This window comes from Phyllobates terribilis, unplaced genomic scaffold (assembly GCF_046119375.1).
Source record: "Phyllobates terribilis strain yellow unplaced genomic scaffold, ASM4611937v1 Scaffold_1__5_contigs__length_1240528914, whole genome shotgun sequence".
Lineage (NCBI taxonomy): Eukaryota > Metazoa > Chordata > Amphibia > Anura > Dendrobatidae > Phyllobates > Phyllobates terribilis.
This window is the reverse complement of record NW_027362761.1, coordinates 204,695,171-204,713,492: the sequence shown is the minus strand read 5'-3', so window position 1 is coordinate 204,713,492 and position 18,322 is coordinate 204,695,171. Positions and strand designations below refer to the sequence as shown.

Sequence of the window (18,322 nt, the reverse complement as noted above, 5' to 3'; positions counted from 1 at the left end):
CAGCTGGTATTCTATCTGTAATGGAGTGGCCAGCGCAGTCACCAGATCTCAAACTCATTGAGCTGTTGTGGGAGCAGCTTGACCGTATGGCATGCAAAAAGTGCCCATCAAGCCAATCCAACTTGTGGGAGGGGCTTCAGGAAGGATGGGGGGAAATTTCTCAAGATGACCTCAGCAAATTAACAACTAGAATGCCAAAGGTCTGCAATGCTGGAATTGCTTCAAAGGGAGCATTCTTTGACAAAAGCAAGGTTTGAAGGAGAAAATGATTCTTTCAAATAATGATTTTTATTTCTAACCTTGTCAATGCCTGGACTAAATAAAAGTATGAGTTTTCATGGAAAACCCAAAATTGTCTGGGTGACCCCAAACTCTTTAACGGTAGTGTGTATGTATGTATGATATATATATATATATATATATATATATATATATATATATATATATATATATATATATATATATAAAAATTATACTATATTTCACTGTGGGAATAACACTTTTAATGGGAATTGTATGCTGATGTATGTACAGAGCTTTAAAGACCTATTTAGAGGTGTCAATTGTAAGGTGTGTTTTTTCTTCTAGGTGGGGGAAGGAGAATAAATGTTCTGATTTCTAAAGGAGGGACACAGATCTTGCTGCAATTATTGCTCAGTGCTAGTAAGGACTCCTCTCCGAATGAAGAGTTAATGGTAGTTCTTCACAGCTTGCTGGCAAAGATAGGACCAAAAGGTCAGTCTGAAGTGTATAAAATAATGGCTGGCTCCAGGATGGATTATTATACTTGTATCAAGTTCATTAGTTGTAAGTTTTTGTACGATTAAAGACTCTCATAAAACACAATTGATCGGCTGATCTAATCCACTACAAGGATTATATTACTGTATGTTGATAATGCTAGAGATACCCTATGTCAGAGTAATCTCCTTACCTCTGCTGTTTGTGTAAATCCTTCATATCCTTGTTATATCCATGAAAGTAAAACCAGTACAGACTTTAATAGGACATTTCACGGGGTATTATAATTAAAATAGAGTACGTCATCTATTTTTTTTTTTTTTCTGCTCCTCTGATTCTAGAGCTATATTTCTTTATCCTGTGCCCTCCATTCTAAAGTTAAATAAAGACTGCTATATTCCCTTCAACCAACTGGGCGTGTAACACAGAACTTCTCTGTGTGTGTTTTCTTTTTCTACTCCGATGCTGGCCAATCAAAACATGGCTGCACCCACAAAGTTCTGTAGTATGCGCCCAGTTAGATGAAGAGAAGATCTGCTCCTTTATTACCAGGGGGTATAACTTGGGAAGGAAGGGGCACTGAAGGAAAAGACTGTTCCAGAATCTGTGATCACATGTTGATGGTGCTACCATCACGGCTGAAGCAAGTGATTGGCCACAGAATAAGTTATATTCACCAGGGATTTGCCTGGTGAGTATAACCTGTTTTTCTATGTTATCATATTCCCTGTTATTTGGGAATTATTTTAAGCATGGACAACCCCTTTAATATAGAAAAGTCTTCACCCCCACATGTCTATTATTTGAATTTGTGAAGAACTCCAATCATAGCTAGAGCCTGAACCTAATTAAAGCCCCAAGGATGTATAATGTTGATGACTGTTAAAACATCCTTAAAAGGAACACTAAATTCAGAAATGAATTCTAAAATAAATCAAAAAATGAACTCTGTTTAATGGTTCTAGGTAATAGTATCAGAGGAACCTCTATAGATATCTAGAAATCCTTTGGTGGGGGCTTTACCAATCTGTGTCTCTTATTATAGACAGACATGTGGGGGGAGGCTCCTGCTGCAGCCGCCTGTCTCCCAACCAGTCTCAGGATTGTCAGGCCGGAAATGGATGATTTCCAGGAAGACGCATAAAGAAATGTTTTATGTTTATTTTATGTATTGTTATTTTGTAAAATTGTAGTGTCTCAACCACAATTTGTGAAAATAGTTCAACTACAAAACAAGGCCTCATTAAAAATGAAAGAATCATTGTGACTGTATTAATAGGCAAAAATGATTTACGAGCTGAAGCCCAAGATTGTCTTGCAACTATATGTTTAGCACCTATAAAATCTGGAGCCTCTTTTTGTAAAACTTTTCACCTTTTGTCTGTTTTTTTTTTATCTTGGAAATGTATGGATAAGTTTGTCACCTGAGAGTTGGCCTTCCTATTATATAAGGGAATGTGTTTATATCAGAACTGACTGAGATTATTTGGTTCGTATTGGTGGCCTATAGTTATAGTAAAAAAAAGACTTTGAAAGTCCCAGTTACCTAACTGTATACAGACATAAAAGCACAGTGACAATAAAAACTAAAAAATAAGGATTTTCTTTTGTCAGTTGATGAAATTATTATTTTTTATCTTCGTAGACAAAAAATTTGGAATCAAAGCACGAGTGAGTGGAGCGCTAAGCATATCTCTCAACCTCGTCAAGCAAAATCTGCAAAGTCCAAAGTTGTTACTTCCATGTCTTCAAGTGTTCCGTGTGTACTGTATGAACTGTGAGTACCGGCAGCCTCGAGATGCCATATTAGCACACTACAAATGTATTTATAAGGAGCTATATTGGATCATCAATATCAGATTGGACACCTGGCACCCCCTGCGATCAGCTGTTTGCTACTCTGAAAATGGCCTCATGTAAACCATGTATGGAGCTGAGACAGCGCAGCTCCATACATCAGTAGTGGCCATTCTCAGGTGCAGTTCAAATCCTGTTTAGGTGAATAAGAGCTGAGATCAGCCACTACACGATGAATAGAGCCATGTTTTCCGGCTCTACATTGTATATATCCGGCGGTTTTGGGAGTAGCAAACAGGTGATCGTGGAGTGCCAGGTATCGGACGCCCATAGATCTGATATTGATGACCTGTCCTATGGTATGGATTATCCATCTATATAGTCTATAAGCCTGGAAAACGCGTATAACCGCTTCCTGCATTAAGATATGAATTATCATCCTGGGAAGTGGTCCTCAGGTGTGGAGAGGGCTAGGAGCAGAGATGCCTCTGTGGCACCCCAGGGGTCTGGTCTCCACAGTAATAGCAATGTTATGTCTGAGAGCAGGTGGGAGGTCTCTTGGTCAGGAATCCTATGCATGCCACACCTCCTGCCCAGTCCTGGGAGGGGGAAGAACTTCCCCTATATAAAGCTGGGGCTGAGGCAGGGTTAGTGAGTAGAGTAGAGAGAAGAAGAGGAGCAGCATAGGAAAGAAAGATCAGGAGCTCAGTGGGAGCAGTGCTAAAAGGAATCAGGGGCTGGCAGCTGAAGAGCTCGCCCTGATTGAAGAGTTACCACCGGACCCGGAGTCCGAGGCTGTGGGGATTAACCCAGACCCAGCAGCAGAAACCGCCCGGCAGGGGATTTCAGGTCCTCTGGCCAAGAAACCCGAAGGCACGGTCACACGCGTGGGACCAGCACCGCCGTCGTGGAGCGGAAGCCACTAGAAGGCCCCGAGTCACCGGCCATACGGGTGAGCACCACACGGTACACTCAGGGACGTTGGCTACCTTTACCCGCCTCTAGCAAGGAAGCCAGAAGAGTACAATTAGTTGGGGAGGCCTACAACTCCACCTGGCCAAGGGGGATCCCATCTGCTCAAGGACTGACCAGGCCCCGACCGCTAGCCAGTACTCCGGGAGGGTCTATCTTTGTCACCAGTAAAGACCCTGAACTACACCGCATCGTCTCTGAGTGGTTCCTACTACCCCCATCATCCACGTCGGCTGCCCTGAGGCCATACCCCTCCCGTTGGGGGTTATACCATCCACGCTGCACCATCCTTCCACCGGCCTCAGCGGTCTGCCCTGCAGCGGCAGCTCCATAGCTGCATTCAACGGGTGGCGTAGTCGTCCTACATCTACTGCTAATATACCGCCACTTAGTCTGACTCCCTGGGCACGGACCGGGTCATCGCCACGAGACTACTACCCCTATCCGATCCGGCTCCGGGTAGGCTCCCGCGTGCGCAACGCTGCGCGACTCAGGCCCAGGGGCGCGTCACCTCCACATGTGGCAGATACGGCTAGATTACATAACCGGCATCATTCTCTAACAGCCAAAGCGAAGGTCTGGCTGCAGCTGCTAAAAATTTAAACACCGCTGTCAAACTCTGACAGCTGCATTTAAATGGAACACTCACCAGCTCCCATCAGCATGACGTGATCGCAGTGGACTGACTGGTTATTATGACAGCCAGAGGTCTGCTGAATACCCCCGTCACTGGCATCTCGCTCCTCCTGTGAAGCTCTCCTGCTTATACTACATTTATAAGTCCCCTTAGGAGACTTGCAGTATAAAGTAAAATATAATAATTAAAAAAAAAAATGAAAAGTTATATTTTTTTAAAATATAAAAATTCAAATTGCACCCATTTCCACCCATTAAAAGCAAAGGAAAAAAATAAATATATTTGGTATCACCACAATCGTGAAAGTCCACACTATGAAAATATCAAATTAATTCCCCCGATTGGTATGTTTTTTGTCACCTCCGCTCACTAAAAGATATATTATAATAATAATAAGCAATAAAAGCATTGTATATACACAAAATTGGTATCAATAAAAATGTCAGCTCATCGCGCAAAAAAGCCCCAAAAAACCCTCACTCGTCCCCATCAACAGAAAGAGAAAGATAAAAATATGGTGACATAAACCAACTTCACTTTTTTTTTTTTTTTCATCCGTCAAATAGAAAAAAAATACGTGTTTGGTATCACCATAATCAGGTTAATGTGGAAAAGTATGTTTCCAGGTTAATTATCGCATTTCTGTAAAAACAAAGGCCAAAAAACTATAGCTGAATTGCATTTTTTTTTCATCATTTCATCTCACTTGAATTTTTTTACTCTAGTTTTTCAATACATTATATGGCAAAATGAATGGTGTCATTTAAAACTACAACTTGTCCTACAAAAGAACAAGCCCTTGTACTTCTATTTGACAAAAAAATAAAAAAAAGTTATGGCTTTTGGAAGAAGGGGAGGAAAAAATGAAAGCGCAAACATGAAAAATTCCCTGGAGGTTGCAGGTTAAAGGGGTTCTCCAAAATCTATTGATTAAAATGAACTTTTGTTCGTGGGAAAACCTCTTTAACCCTGGCACATCACTCTCGCTGAGTGTACCACATTGCGCAGAAAGCCAAGGAAGTGCAGAATACTTTAATGTACCTTTTTGTATTTTATACGGAGGTAAAATAAAATTGCGCCATGCATCTTGCAATGTATTTTCCAAGCATGTAGCAGAGATTCACTCCATCAGTATGATGATGGACTCCCCATTTATGGTGGCACATACAGTTCCTGCAGCCCTGTAGCACAGATCTGTGCAGGACGCCATGTGCCGCCATACTGGCTCTCTGCTGTGTGCATTAGTCGTACTGGTGACCTCTCGAATGTATGGTGCGGCACCACTAACATGAATTAGAACATGATTTTGCAATACATTTAGGCATTTTTTTTTTTTATTTCAGCTGTAAATGCCGTGTACTTGGGCAAAAATGGAGCTGTAGAACTTCTATTCAAAATAATAGGACCATTCAGTAAAAAGAACACCAGCCTCATGAAGTAAGTACCTTATATGTGTAGTACGGTATATCAGTGGTGCTGATCCAATATTCGGCTCACACTCAACCATTTGAGTCAATGAGTGCTTGGAACCCTTTGGACTGTACTTCTGAGTGCAGTCCGATTTCCACGGACTGACAGAATGAAGAAGATGGAGACTTTTTCTCTCTCCATTTTCTCCTCATGTGAGTGAATCGGATCACACTATGATCACACTTTGATCTGAGTATGAACAGAGTGTAATTAGCATTTCGGACCGATTTTCTCGGGTCGTGTGACCCTGGCCTCACTCTAGGAGATTCAAAATAAAGCGCCATTGGCTTACATTGAGAATCCGATTTATAAACCCCCGTGTGCTTTGGCTAGTCTGGTTTGAGGTCACATGGTCCAGAAGAGGACAAGAACCGTTGTTGGAAACTGATCGCTGTCTTCTTCGCTAAGTGTTTTAATTCACTTTACACTACAGACATATTTAGAAAGGATTAGGGAAAAAGAGCTGGGAGAGCGTCTTAAAATTTAGCACTTCATTCAGTCAATAAGGTGGGTCCACGCACATGAACGTTTTAGGGTGTGTACACATGTGCAGTATTTGCAGCGCAAATTTCTGCACCAAAAAGGTCTCTTGACAAGAAAATGCTGCGTAAAATACATGTGTTTTTAATGCATTTTTTGCATGTTTGTTTTTTCCATATTCATTTGAGTGGGTTACAAATAGAGATGAGCGAACTTGAGCTGTAAAGTTTGGGGTTCGTACCAGTGCTGAACTACAAACACTGACTTCTCCTGGAAGTCCGTTATCGTGTTCGGAGTTTCGGGAAAACTGTGTTGGAGGGAGAGACACCCCAACCCTTACTACGACCATTTTACAGCACCAAAGTTTGGGTCCCCATTGACTTCTATGGGGTTCGGGTAGAGTTCTGGTGCCCAAGCCGAACTATGGACAAAAATTCGGTCAAACTTGAATATACACCGATCCGCTCATCCCTAGTTACAAACATGCTCAAAAAGTCTGTGCACACCTTTAAAGGGGTTCTGCCATGAATAAAAGTATATTTTAATTAATAGATCTTGGAATAATAATACGTTCCACATTTTTGATGTGCTTAAAAAAATGTTCCTGTCCCGAGAATCTTATAAATGTGCCCCTGTGTAATGGATGTGTCTGACCATGCAGGAATAGGTCGGATTTACCACATCTCCTGGGCAGGGAAGGAGGCAAAAGAGTATACAGACATTACAGCACGGGATCACAGCTGATTCTTTCTGTGAGGTAAAACATTTCCCTGCCTTTTATTAAACAATGTTTTACCTCACAGAAATAATCAGCTGTGCTGTCCTGTCTGTATACTCTTTTTCTTCCTCCCCTGCCCAGGAGCTGTGGTATGATCAGACCATGTTCCTGTACGGTCAGACACAGCCATTACACAGTACACAGCAGAGGCACATTTATAAGATTATCTCAGCACAGGAACATTTTTTTTTTTTTAAACACATCCAGTTGTGGAGTTTATTTTTATTCTGTTGATTAAAAATGTGCCTTTTAAGCAGGAAAAAACGCATAAAATGTGCTTGTTTTTTTGTGCAATTTTTATGTGTTTTTTTTCTCATTCATTACAGTGGGTCAAAAACGCTGAAAGAATTGACATACTGCAAATATGAAACTGCATTACATCTGCAAAGAAAAAATAAGCTGGGTGCATGAGATTTCAGGAATCTCATTAATTTTGCTGGTACAGTAAACTGCAGCGTTTTAGGGAAGAAATTTCTGCTGCAAATACTGAATGTGTGCACATGCCAGGAGAGCATTATAGATTATCCACGGTTTTCCTAATGTGATGTGGACTTATTACTATTCATTGCTATAAATCCTAATTATAAAATAAAACTCGGCAGAAAGTAAATTCCATATATTCACAGTGGGACAGAAGTTCTTGTCATTGTCCTGATTTGATGATTAAATGCATCTGATATTACCTAATATTAGTAAATCCTTTGAACTCCACACTACGTCCTAATATCTCGCTACACGTAAAATCACCATACACTTACTCTCTCTCGGGCCGGATTTCACGTGTGTCCAACTGCAGTAAGAAACCGTTTTTGTATCTTCGTCTCAAGATGACTTCTCCATTCCTGATCATGTACTTTACATGAAACTGCCTTGTCATTGTTTGTCTCAAGTTTTGCTTCCTTTTTTTGTAAAACATCCTAACTTTAGTTTTGCTTCAAAAGTTATAGACCTGTCACATTATGTCTCATTTATTTATTTTTAATGGACACTGCATGGATTTTCTCTTTTTGTAAATCGAGGGTTTCAAACACGCTGCCTACAGGGCGCACGTGACCCTTGAAGCTGCATCATGTGGCCCGCAGGCATCAGAGTTGCCTGGCATCAGAGTTGCCTGTGATGATCGCAGCCCGGTCCAGGAGCTGCCGGCGCCAGCGCTCCGTTCTAGCTGAATGTATGTCCTTGTACGTCCTTCAATTGAAATGTATTGCAGCGCAAAGACCAGCTCTCTGCACCGCAATACCAATACCAGCCACCGGCCAATCAGAGGCCGGCAGCTGACTTCGGTATGCCGGTGCCTGTAGTATATGATGTCACTATGTGATTAGGTGAGCAGGATCTTTTTTTTTTTTTTTTTCGGTTATGTGAAGAGCAGCAGTATTTGGCACATTACTATAAGGTGACCAGGATGGGGACATTACAATAAGAAAGGGACCAGTATGGGGGTGACATTCCTACAAGATGAGGCCTAGGATGGAGAGATATTAACATTGGAACATAGGAACATTGCTACATGTTGGTAACCAAGATGGCGGACAAAATGAAGGTTGTTACTACAAGATAGTAAGTCATCTTCCTCCTGGCGTGTATGCTCCCTGTCATCTTCCTCCCGGCGTGTATGGCCCCCCGTCATCATCCTCCCTGTAAATATGGCTTCATATATTCAATAAAATAAAAAACTCTTGTACTTAGCTTCCCATCGCTCCCACGCAGCGCTGCGCCCTGTTCAGTGTGTTCAGGGCACATCAGATGGATGATCTCCCTGCTGTGCCCTGAAGAGGTCGGCGGTGATCTGCAGCCTGTAGTGTAATATTACACTGACCGGCTGAGATCACCGCTGGGCACATACTCACCCCTGGACCTCCGCCTGGGACCGCCGCCGCTCCTGACTGTCATTGCACGCACTGAAGTGTGTGCAATGACAGGGGAAAATGAAACCCACATTAACGGCGTGGGCTTCAATAAAATGGCTGCTATCTCCTCCCACAGCTGTGACCTGGACGCCCAGGTCGCAGCTAGCGGCAGGAGGAGCGGCCTCTAATGTTAAACATAGGGTCGGTGTCCGACCGCACAGTCCTATGCCCGGGGGACTGAAATAAGTGAGGGTATAAGTGTCCTGCTCAGACACTTACACCCCCACTAAATGAAAATGGCAGCCCCCAGTGGCTGAAATAAAAATGTATAAATAAAAAACTAATAAAGTAGTACATTTAATTTTGTATTAAAAGTAATTGATTATATAATCAATAATTATTAATACAAAATTAAAAATCACGGCACCTTCCCTTTAAATGAAAGAAAAATCAGATCATAACTAGTAAATACTCATGTCGCGCCAATTTGGTGTAGGTTATATTATCTATATTGATATATTATATACATGTAACATGTTGAAAGGAAGAAAATGTACTTGGAATCAAAACATTTCTCAATATTATTGAAAATAACTTCTGTACATCCAAAACTACTGTCTGAAGTTTTTTTTCTGGTGTGTTCCATGTTTTTATCATATGGTAAGTTACCAATGTGGTTGAAGAATTTAGTTGATAATCAGCATGCATGGTTCACTTTAAAAGGTTTGTCTCATCATAAATGGATAAAATTGGAAAGTGCTTGAAAAAAACAATCAACTTTACTATTAGCTCCTTATTAAAAATCCTCTCCGTTCTCAAGAACGGAAGGATTATGAATTCTACAGTGGGTATGGAAACTATTCAGACCCCTTTAAATTTTTCACTCTTTGTTTCATTGCAGCTATTTGGTAAATTCTAAAAAGTTAATATTTTTTTTTCTCATTTAAGTACTCTGCACCCCATCTTGACTGAAAAAAAACAGAAAAGTAGAAATTTTTGCAAATTTATTAAAAAAGAAAAACTGAAATATCACATGGTCATAAGTATTTAGACCCTTTGCTCAGTATTGAGTAGAAGCTCCCTTTTGAGCTAGTACAGCCATGAGTCTTTTTGGGAATGATGCAACAAGTTTTTCACACCTGGATTTGGGGATCCTCTGCCATTCTTCCTTGCAGATCCTCTCCAATTCTGTCAGGTTGGATGGTGAACGTTGGTGGACAGCCATTTTCAGGTCTCTCCAGAGATGCTCAATTGGATTTAGGTCAGGGCTCTGGCTTGGCCAATCAAGAATGGTCACAGAGTTGTTCTGAAGTCACTCCTTTGTTATTTTAGCTGTGTGCTTAGGATCATTGTCTTGTTGGAAGGTGAACCTTCGGCGAAGTCTGAGGTCCAGAGCACTCTGGAAGAGGTTTTCATCCAGGATATCTCTGTACTTGCCCGCATTCATGTTTCCTTCAGTTGCAACCAGTCATCCTATCCCTGCAGCTGAAAAACACCCCCATAGCATGATGCTACCACCACCATGTTTCACTGTTGGGATTGTATTGGGCAGGTGATGAGCAGTGCCTGGTTTTCCCCACACATACTGCTTAGAATTATCACCAAAAAGTTCTATCTTCGTCTCATCAGACCAGAGAATCTTATTTCTTATAGTCTGGGAGTCCTTCATGTGTTTTTGAGAAAACACTATGCAGGATTTCATATGTCTTGCACTGAGGAGAGGCTTCCATCGGGCCACTCTGCCATAGCGGCCCGACTGGTGGAGGGCTGCAGTGATAGTTGACTATGTGGAACTTTCTCCCATCTCCCTAGTGCATCTCTGGAGCTCAGCCACAGTGATCTTGGGGTTCTTCTTTACCTCTCTTCTCCCACGATTGCTCAGGAAGACTTCTGGTGGTCCCAAACTTCTTCCATTTAAGGATTATGGAGGCCACTATGCTCTTAGGAACCTTGAGTAATGCTGAAATTCTTTTGTAACCTTGGCCAGATCTGTGCCTTGCCACAATTCTGTCTCTGAGCTCCTTGGGAAGTTCCTTTTGAGCTCATGATTCTCATTTGGTCTGACATGCACTGTGAGCTGTGAGGTCTTATATGGACCGGTGAGTGCCTTTCCAAATAAAGTCTAATTAAATCAGTTTAATTAAACACAGCTGGACTCCAATGAAGGAGTAGAACCATCTCAAGGAGGATCACAAGGAAATGGACAGCATGCGGCTTAAACATGTGTGTCTGAGCAAAGGGTCTGAATACTTATGACCATGTGATATTTCAGTTTTTCTTTTGTAATAAATTTGCAAAAATTTCTACATTTCTGTTTTTTTTCAGTCAAGATGGGGTGCGGAGTGTACTTTAATGAGAAAAAAAAATGAACTTTTTAGAATTTATCAAATGGCTGCAATGAAACAAAGAGTGAAAAATTTAAAGAGGTCTGAATACTTTCCGTACCCACTGTATATCTTACAGTGCCCTGCATAGGTGACAGGCCATTACTGCATTCTTATCAGTGGTGGCTGGAGGCAAGGAGTGCAGCACTTTCAAGCTCTTTTGAGGAAAGCTTCTAAGCGTTGCCTTGCCATCTTACCTGCGCTTCTAATCAAAGGTAAAGTGATATTAGAGGAGTTCAAGAATGCACTGATTTCCCCCCGCACCACCCTCGGAGGGAGAGGAGATATGCGCTCCTGAAGTCAAAGAATGCATTCATCTTGCTTCTTAATTTCATGTACCGCACCACATGTAATTTTACAAATGATAATATATTGAAGCACTTCCCACAAGAGGATGACCGCTTGGAGAGTTACTTTCCACATGTTTGTGCTCAGTGGTTAGTTGACTATGCGCAGTAACGTTGGAAGGTATCATTTATGATGAGGCATAGATATTATTACTAATTGTCTGTACTTTAATATGGTGAATAAAGCTAATACTCTTCTTTCTTTTGCAGAGTTACTTTAGATACACTTACAGCTTTACTAAAATCAAGTAAGTGCTGACATAATACGGGCTATCTTCCTCCTGGGCCAGATTTACAGATACATTTACAGTGGTGCGGATTGATGAACCCATCTATGTGGAAAATTGACAGCCTAGCTTTCAGTTCTGAACCGCGGAATACTAAATAAGTTGCTCTGTGATTGGTTGCTGTTGGTAGCAAAGATAATTTTTTCTTTTAAGCAGTTTCATTAATGCCCTACATGTACCATTTACTTACAGTAGATATAAAAAGTACATGTTTTTGTGATATAAAAAAATACCAAAAGAATAATTTCAGAACTTTTTTCACCTTTTAATGTCACCCATAAACTGTACTAATACACAGAGAAACGAGCTGAAATCACTTTGAGGGGAAAAAAAATACCACTAAAATAATGTAGTTGCACAAGTGTGAACACCCCCTTATAATTGGGGATGAGGAAAAAGGGGAGCAGGCAAGGATGGCACATATTCAAATGTTTAGAGGAAAATATCCGTGCCGAAATGTTCTACATGGAGCCCATATATAGGGTTCACTACAAAAGACAACATTATCCTGCAAAAAGACTTGTACTAAAAGAACCATGATAAGAGATAAAACTTTATTAAGGACTAACAAAATGTTAAATATTAGGAAAATGAAAGCTAAAAAGTGGGAGCCCAGCAGGTGGCACCACAACACATAAGACTTGATACAATAATCCCTAAATGAACAAGGAGATAGAACAGCCGACACCAAGTATATGTAAAAGAATCTTCACCGAACGATGAGTGACGAACAAAATATAATGTATAGTCATACAATAAATATTGCATGATGTGCGTAGCCCCGGTATCACATTGGTGCGGGATACCTGTTATAGTAGGAATCCTAATGAAGACCAAATGAAAAACATAGTATGATGGAAATATTTATAATTGCCTCCTGCAGGATATGGAGTCCAAAGAATCTGGCACCACATTTTTGTCTTTATTATTCATACTTTGTCAGGCAGTATGTAGCTATGTCATACCGGGACTACACACATCATGCATATATATATATATATATATATATATATATATATATATATATATATATATATATATATATATATATATATATATATATATATATATATATATATATATATATATATATATATATATATGTATGTATATGTATTGTATTGTAATAATATATATTATATTATAATATATATATATATATTAGTACAGACCAAAAGTTTGGACACATCTTCTCATTTAAAGATTTTTCGTGATTTTCTTGACTATGACAATTGTACATTCACATTGAAGGCATCAAAACTATGAATTAACACATGTGGACTTATATACTTAACAAAAAAGTGTGAAACAACTGAAAATATGTCTTATATTCTAGGTTCTTCAAAGTAGCCACCTTCTGCTTTGATGACTGCTTTGCACACTCTTGGCATTCTCTTGATGAGCTTCAAGAGGTAGTCACCGGAAATGGTCTTCCAACAATCTTGAAGGAGTTCCCAGAGATGCTTAGCACTTGTTGGCTCTTTTGCCTTCACTCGGCGGTCCAGCTCACCCCAAACGATATCGATTGGGTTCAGGTCTGGTGACTGTGGAGGCCAGGTCATCTGGCGTAGCACCCCATCACTCTCCTTCTTGGTCAAATAGCCCTTACACAGCCTGGAGGTGTGTTTGGGGTCATTGTCCTGTTGAAAAATAAATAATGGTCCAACTAAATGCAAACCGGATGGAATAGCATGCTGCTGCAAGATGCTGTGGTAGCCATGCTGGTTCTGTATGCCTTCAATTTTGAATAAATCCCCAACTGTGTCACCAGCAAAGCATCCCCACACCACCATACCGCCTCCTCCATGCTTCACGGTGGGAACCAGGCATGTAGAGTCCATCCGTTCACCTTTTCTGCGTCGCACAAAGACACGGTGGTTGGAACCAAAGATCTCAAATTTGGACTCATCAGACCAAAGCACAGATTTCCACTGGTCTAATGTCCATTCCTTGTATTCTTTAGCCCAAACAAGTCTCTTGTGCTTGTTGCCTGTCCTTAGCAGTGGTTTCCTAGCAGCTATTTGACCATGAAGGCCTGCTGCACAAAGTCTCCTCTTAACAGTTGTTGTAGAGATGTGTCTGCTGCTAGAACTCTGTGTGGCATTGACCTGGTCTCTAATCTGAGCTGCTGTTAACCTGCGATTTCTGAGGCTGGTGACTCAGATAAACTTATCCTCAGAAGCAGAGGTGACTCTTGGTCTTCTTTTCCTGGGGCTCATGTGAGCCAATTTCTTTGTAGCACTTGATGGTTTTTGCAACTGCACTTGGGGACACTTTCAAAGTTTTCCCAATTTTTCGCACTGACTGACCTTCATTTCTTAAAGTAATGATGGCCACTCGTTTTTTTTTACTTAGAATTTGTATTATGGCAAGAAAAAAGCAGCTAACAGTCTATTCAGTAGGACTATCAGCTGTGTATCCACCTGACTTCTGCACAACACAACTGATGGTCCCAACCCCATTTATAAGGCAAGAAATCCCACTTATTAAACCTGACAGGGCACACCTGTGAAGTGAAAACCATTTCCGGTGACTACCTCTTGAAGCTCATCAAGAGAATGCCAAGAGTGTGCAAAGCAGTCATCAAAGCAAAAGGTGGCTACTTTGAAGAACCTAGAATATAAGACATATTTTCAGTTGTTTCACACTTTTTTGTTAAGTATATAATTCCACATGTGTTAATTCATAGTTTTGATGCCTTCAGTGTGAATGTACAATTTTCATAGTCATGAAAATACAGAAAAATCTTTAAATGAGGTGTGTCCAAACTTTTGGTCTGTACTGTGTGTATGTGTATATGTCTATGTATATATAGATAGATATGTGTGTGTGTGTGTGTGTGTGTGTGTGTGTATGTGTATATATATATATATATATATATATATATATATATATATATATATATATATATATATATATATATATATATATATATATATATATATATATATATATATATATATATATATAAATATTGTTTGTTACTCATTGTGTGAAGATTCTGTTATATGTACAGTACTTGATGTCGGTTCTCATGCCTCTTTGTTCATTTAGGAATTATTGTATCAAGTCTTATACTTGCGTCCTGCAAAAATTCTGTGTTGTGGTGCCACCTGCTGGTCTCCCACTTTTTAACTGTCATTCTTTAATATTTAAAGTTTTGTTAGTCTTTAATAAAACTGTGTCTTTTATCATGGTTCTTTCGGTACAAGTCTTTTTGTAGGATATTAATTGGGGATGTGGTACTGTTCAGAATTAGCCAATCACATTTCAATTTTGCAGCCAAAGCAAAAATCTGTAAAATTCTTTCAACAATGAGATCCCTTTGCTCTGTTGTAAGTTATCAGTCAGGTGAAGGGTACAAAACAAAATTCTAAGGCACTAGCTATACCATGGAAGACTGTAAAGACTGTTATCAAGAAATGACTTAAATTTGTTCTTCGAAAATTGAGGAAAGGATGAGAAGAAAATTGGTCTTGGAGGCTGCCAGAAGCCCTACAGCAGCATTAAAGGAGCTGCAGGAATTTGTCAAGTACTGATTGTGTACTGTATGTGATAGCAACCTCCCATATTCATCATATGTTTGATCTGTGGGGTAGGGTGGCAAGACTTAAGCTTCTTCTCACAAAGAAAAACATTCAAGCCCAGCTATGTTTTACCAAACCTACATAAAGCATGTGGGAAAACATGTTATGATCTTATGAGGCCAAGGTTGAACTTTTTGGCCATAATTTCAAAAGGTATGTTTGATGTAAATCCAGCACTGCACTTCACCGAAAGAACTCCATACCCACAGTAAAACATTGTCGAAGCAGCATTATGCTTTGGGGCTGTTTTTTTGGCAGCTCTAACTGGGGCTTTAGTCAAGGTGGAGGGAATTATGAACAGTTCTAAATATCAGTCAATTTTGCATGAGAACCTTGAAGCCTTTGCTAAAAAATGAAGAGGAAGAGAAGTTTCACCTTTCAGCACTACAACCACCCTAAGCATACCTCCAAATCAACAAAAGATGGTCTTCGCCTTTTGTTTTGGAATTGCCCAGCAAGAGCCCAGACCTAAATCCAATTGAAAATCTGTGAAGTGACCTGAAGAGGGCAGTACACAGTAGAAACCCTCACAATCTGACAGATTTGGTAGCGCCACTGCAAGAAAGAGTGAGCATAGATAGACTGCTATCCAAAATGACTGAATGCTATGATAAATTCAAAGAGCACTTCAACAAAGTATTAGATTAAAGGTGTGCATATTTCTGCAACCACATCATTTTAGTTCATTATTTTTCAGCTTGTCTCATTTTAATTCTACAGATTGTAGGTCGAAAAAGTTCAGAAGTGATTCTTTTAGGTATGATTTTTTTTTTTTTTTTACATGACAGAAAATTGATATTTTAACAGTGTGTAGAATTTTTTTATATCCATTGTATAATTGGGTCCATTGAGTGCTGTCACTTTGACAGGAAAAAAAAAAAGCATTAAATGCAATGTTATTCTTCCCATCACATTTTCCAGAACTGGCAATCCTTTTTAAAGTTCTACTAAAGTCATGTGACCGTAACTATGACCAGCCGGAGTAAATGCTGGAGTAGAACTTTAAAAAGAATTGGCAGTTCTGGAGAATTTGACAAAAAGAATAACATGTCACTTTGACAGGAAAAAAGCGTTAAATGCAATGTTATTCTTTTTGTCAAATTCTCCAGAACTGCCAATTCTTTTTAAAGTTCTACTCCAGCATTTACTCCGGCTGGTCATAGTTACGGTCACATGACTTTAGTAGAACTTTAAAAAGGATTGCCAGTTCTGGAAAATGTGACGGGAAGAATAACATTGCATTTAATGCTTTTTTTTTTTCCTGTCAAAGTGACAACACTCAATGGACCCAAATATACAATAGATATATAAAATTCTCACACTGTTAAAATGTCAGGTTTTTGTTATGTAACAAAAAAAAAATCATACCTGACTTCATTACCAGGGAGCATAGCTTTGGATCGGAGAGGCAAAAGAAAAACTGTTCCAAAGTTATGCCCCCTGGTAATAAAAAATGTTCCCTTCAGCCAACGGGGCATATAACACCGAACTTCTGTCATAGAGAACAAAAGCAAATGTCCACAGGGAACTTCTGTGGTGTACTCCTAGTTGGTGGAAGGGAATATGTGCTTCTTTATTACCGGGGGCATAGCTTTGGAACAAAGGGGGGCACAGAAAAAGATAAACTGTTCCAGAATTGGTCTAAGGCCATGGCCCCACTATCAGTATTTGGTCAGTATTCGTTAAGTATTTTTTCTTAGGAGTGGGAGCCAAAACCAGGAGTGGGTGATAAATGCAGAATTGGTGACTTGTTTCTATTATACCTTTTCTCTGATTGTTCCTCATCTGGTTTTGACTGAATACTGACCAAATACTGATAGTGGGGCCATGGTCTAGCAGAAGCAATTGGAGGAGGGAATCCGTTTAAATAAACCAATCTAGTGAAAGGTCCTCTTTAAAGGGGTTCTGTATGGGTGATGGATGCTAACCTAAGTAATCATCAGTGCGGCCATGGTGCTGCTGAGTGGCAGTAGCAGACACAGTGCATGGATGATCGGTATAGATTTGTGTGATAAGAGCAAACCAAGTGTGGTCCGAAGGAGGACAGCTGGGGAACCAGCATCAGGTTCATGAGTGCCCAAGACTGTTTGCTACTCCTAGGGGGTGATAGTTAACCCTTCTTTTCTGATGCCACAGAAGAGTTACTAAAGTAGAAATTGCTAAAAAAAAAAAAAAAGTTAATGCTCAGTATGATAGAAAAACATCCTGGCAGATCTTCCATTTGGCTTAGAGATAGACAGATAGCAGCCTGGGCTGTAGGGTTAAAGCAACTGCACTCCTACTGAGTCTTATCAACCTTTCCCATTAATTAGAATAGGACCCATGCACAAGACTACTGGGGCAGCATACGATTTACCCTGCTAGTGTGTATTCCTAGCATTTCCCTCTATGCCTGATGTGAGAGCAGGAGGGAGAATAAAGATAATTTGATTAATCTAAACTGAAATGTTTATTAGTATCACAGCATTAATTTTTTTTCTTGTTTCTAACTATCAAAAATGGACTTTTATTTTGTGCCTGCATTAAAAAAAAAAGTCTACCTCACCTTGAAAGGGAACCTGTCACATTGAAAATAGAGTCCAATCTCCAGGCACCATTTTATAGAGCTGGAGGAGCTGAGCAGATTGATTATATAGTTTTGTGAGAAAATATTGTGTTTTATCCACTTAATCCTCTGCTCTTTCTATGAATTCCGGTCCAGTAGGCGGTCTTATCAGTGACTGACAGCTATCTCTGTATGCACACCTCTACAAAAGAAGCTGTCAGTCACTGATAGGACCGCCCACTGGACCGAAGATCCCAGAAAGAGCAGAGATTAAATGATGAAAACACAGAATATACTGAATCTTTTCTCACAAAACTATATATCAATGTACTCCGCTCCCCCTGCTCTATAACATGGTGCCTGCATTTTCATGCTGACAGGTTCCTTTTAATGATGGCTTTGGATCTCTGCTCATGATTGTACAGCCACTACCGCTGTATCGCCTTC

The 18,322-nt window shown here is 40.1% G+C and overlaps 1 protein-coding gene and 1 long non-coding RNA gene across 4 annotated transcripts in view; one reads left to right on the top strand and one right to left on the bottom strand.

Moving 5' to 3' along the window:
- Nucleotides 1-7,785, bottom strand: part of LOC141253607 (uncharacterized) — a 59,383-nt gene extending 51,598 nt beyond the window's left edge. Inside the window, exon 1 of the long non-coding RNA XR_012314696.1 lies at nt 7,634-7,785. This is a non-coding gene — a long non-coding RNA (uncharacterized lncRNA). The remainder of the gene's footprint in view (nt 1-7,633) is intronic.
- Nucleotides 1-18,322, top strand: part of AGTPBP1 (ATP/GTP binding carboxypeptidase 1) — a 189,108-nt gene that overhangs the window by 73,523 nt on the left and 97,263 nt on the right. For all 3 annotated transcript variants that reach the window (XM_073670940.1, XM_073670941.1, XM_073670942.1), the window contains 4 exons: nt 589-735; nt 2,387-2,518; nt 5,491-5,584; nt 11,667-11,704. In XM_073670940.1, coding sequence (XP_073527041.1) covers nt 589-735; nt 2,387-2,518; nt 5,491-5,584; nt 11,667-11,704 — 411 coding nt within the window. The remainder of the gene's footprint in view (nt 1-588; nt 736-2,386; nt 2,519-5,490; nt 5,585-11,666; nt 11,705-18,322) is intronic.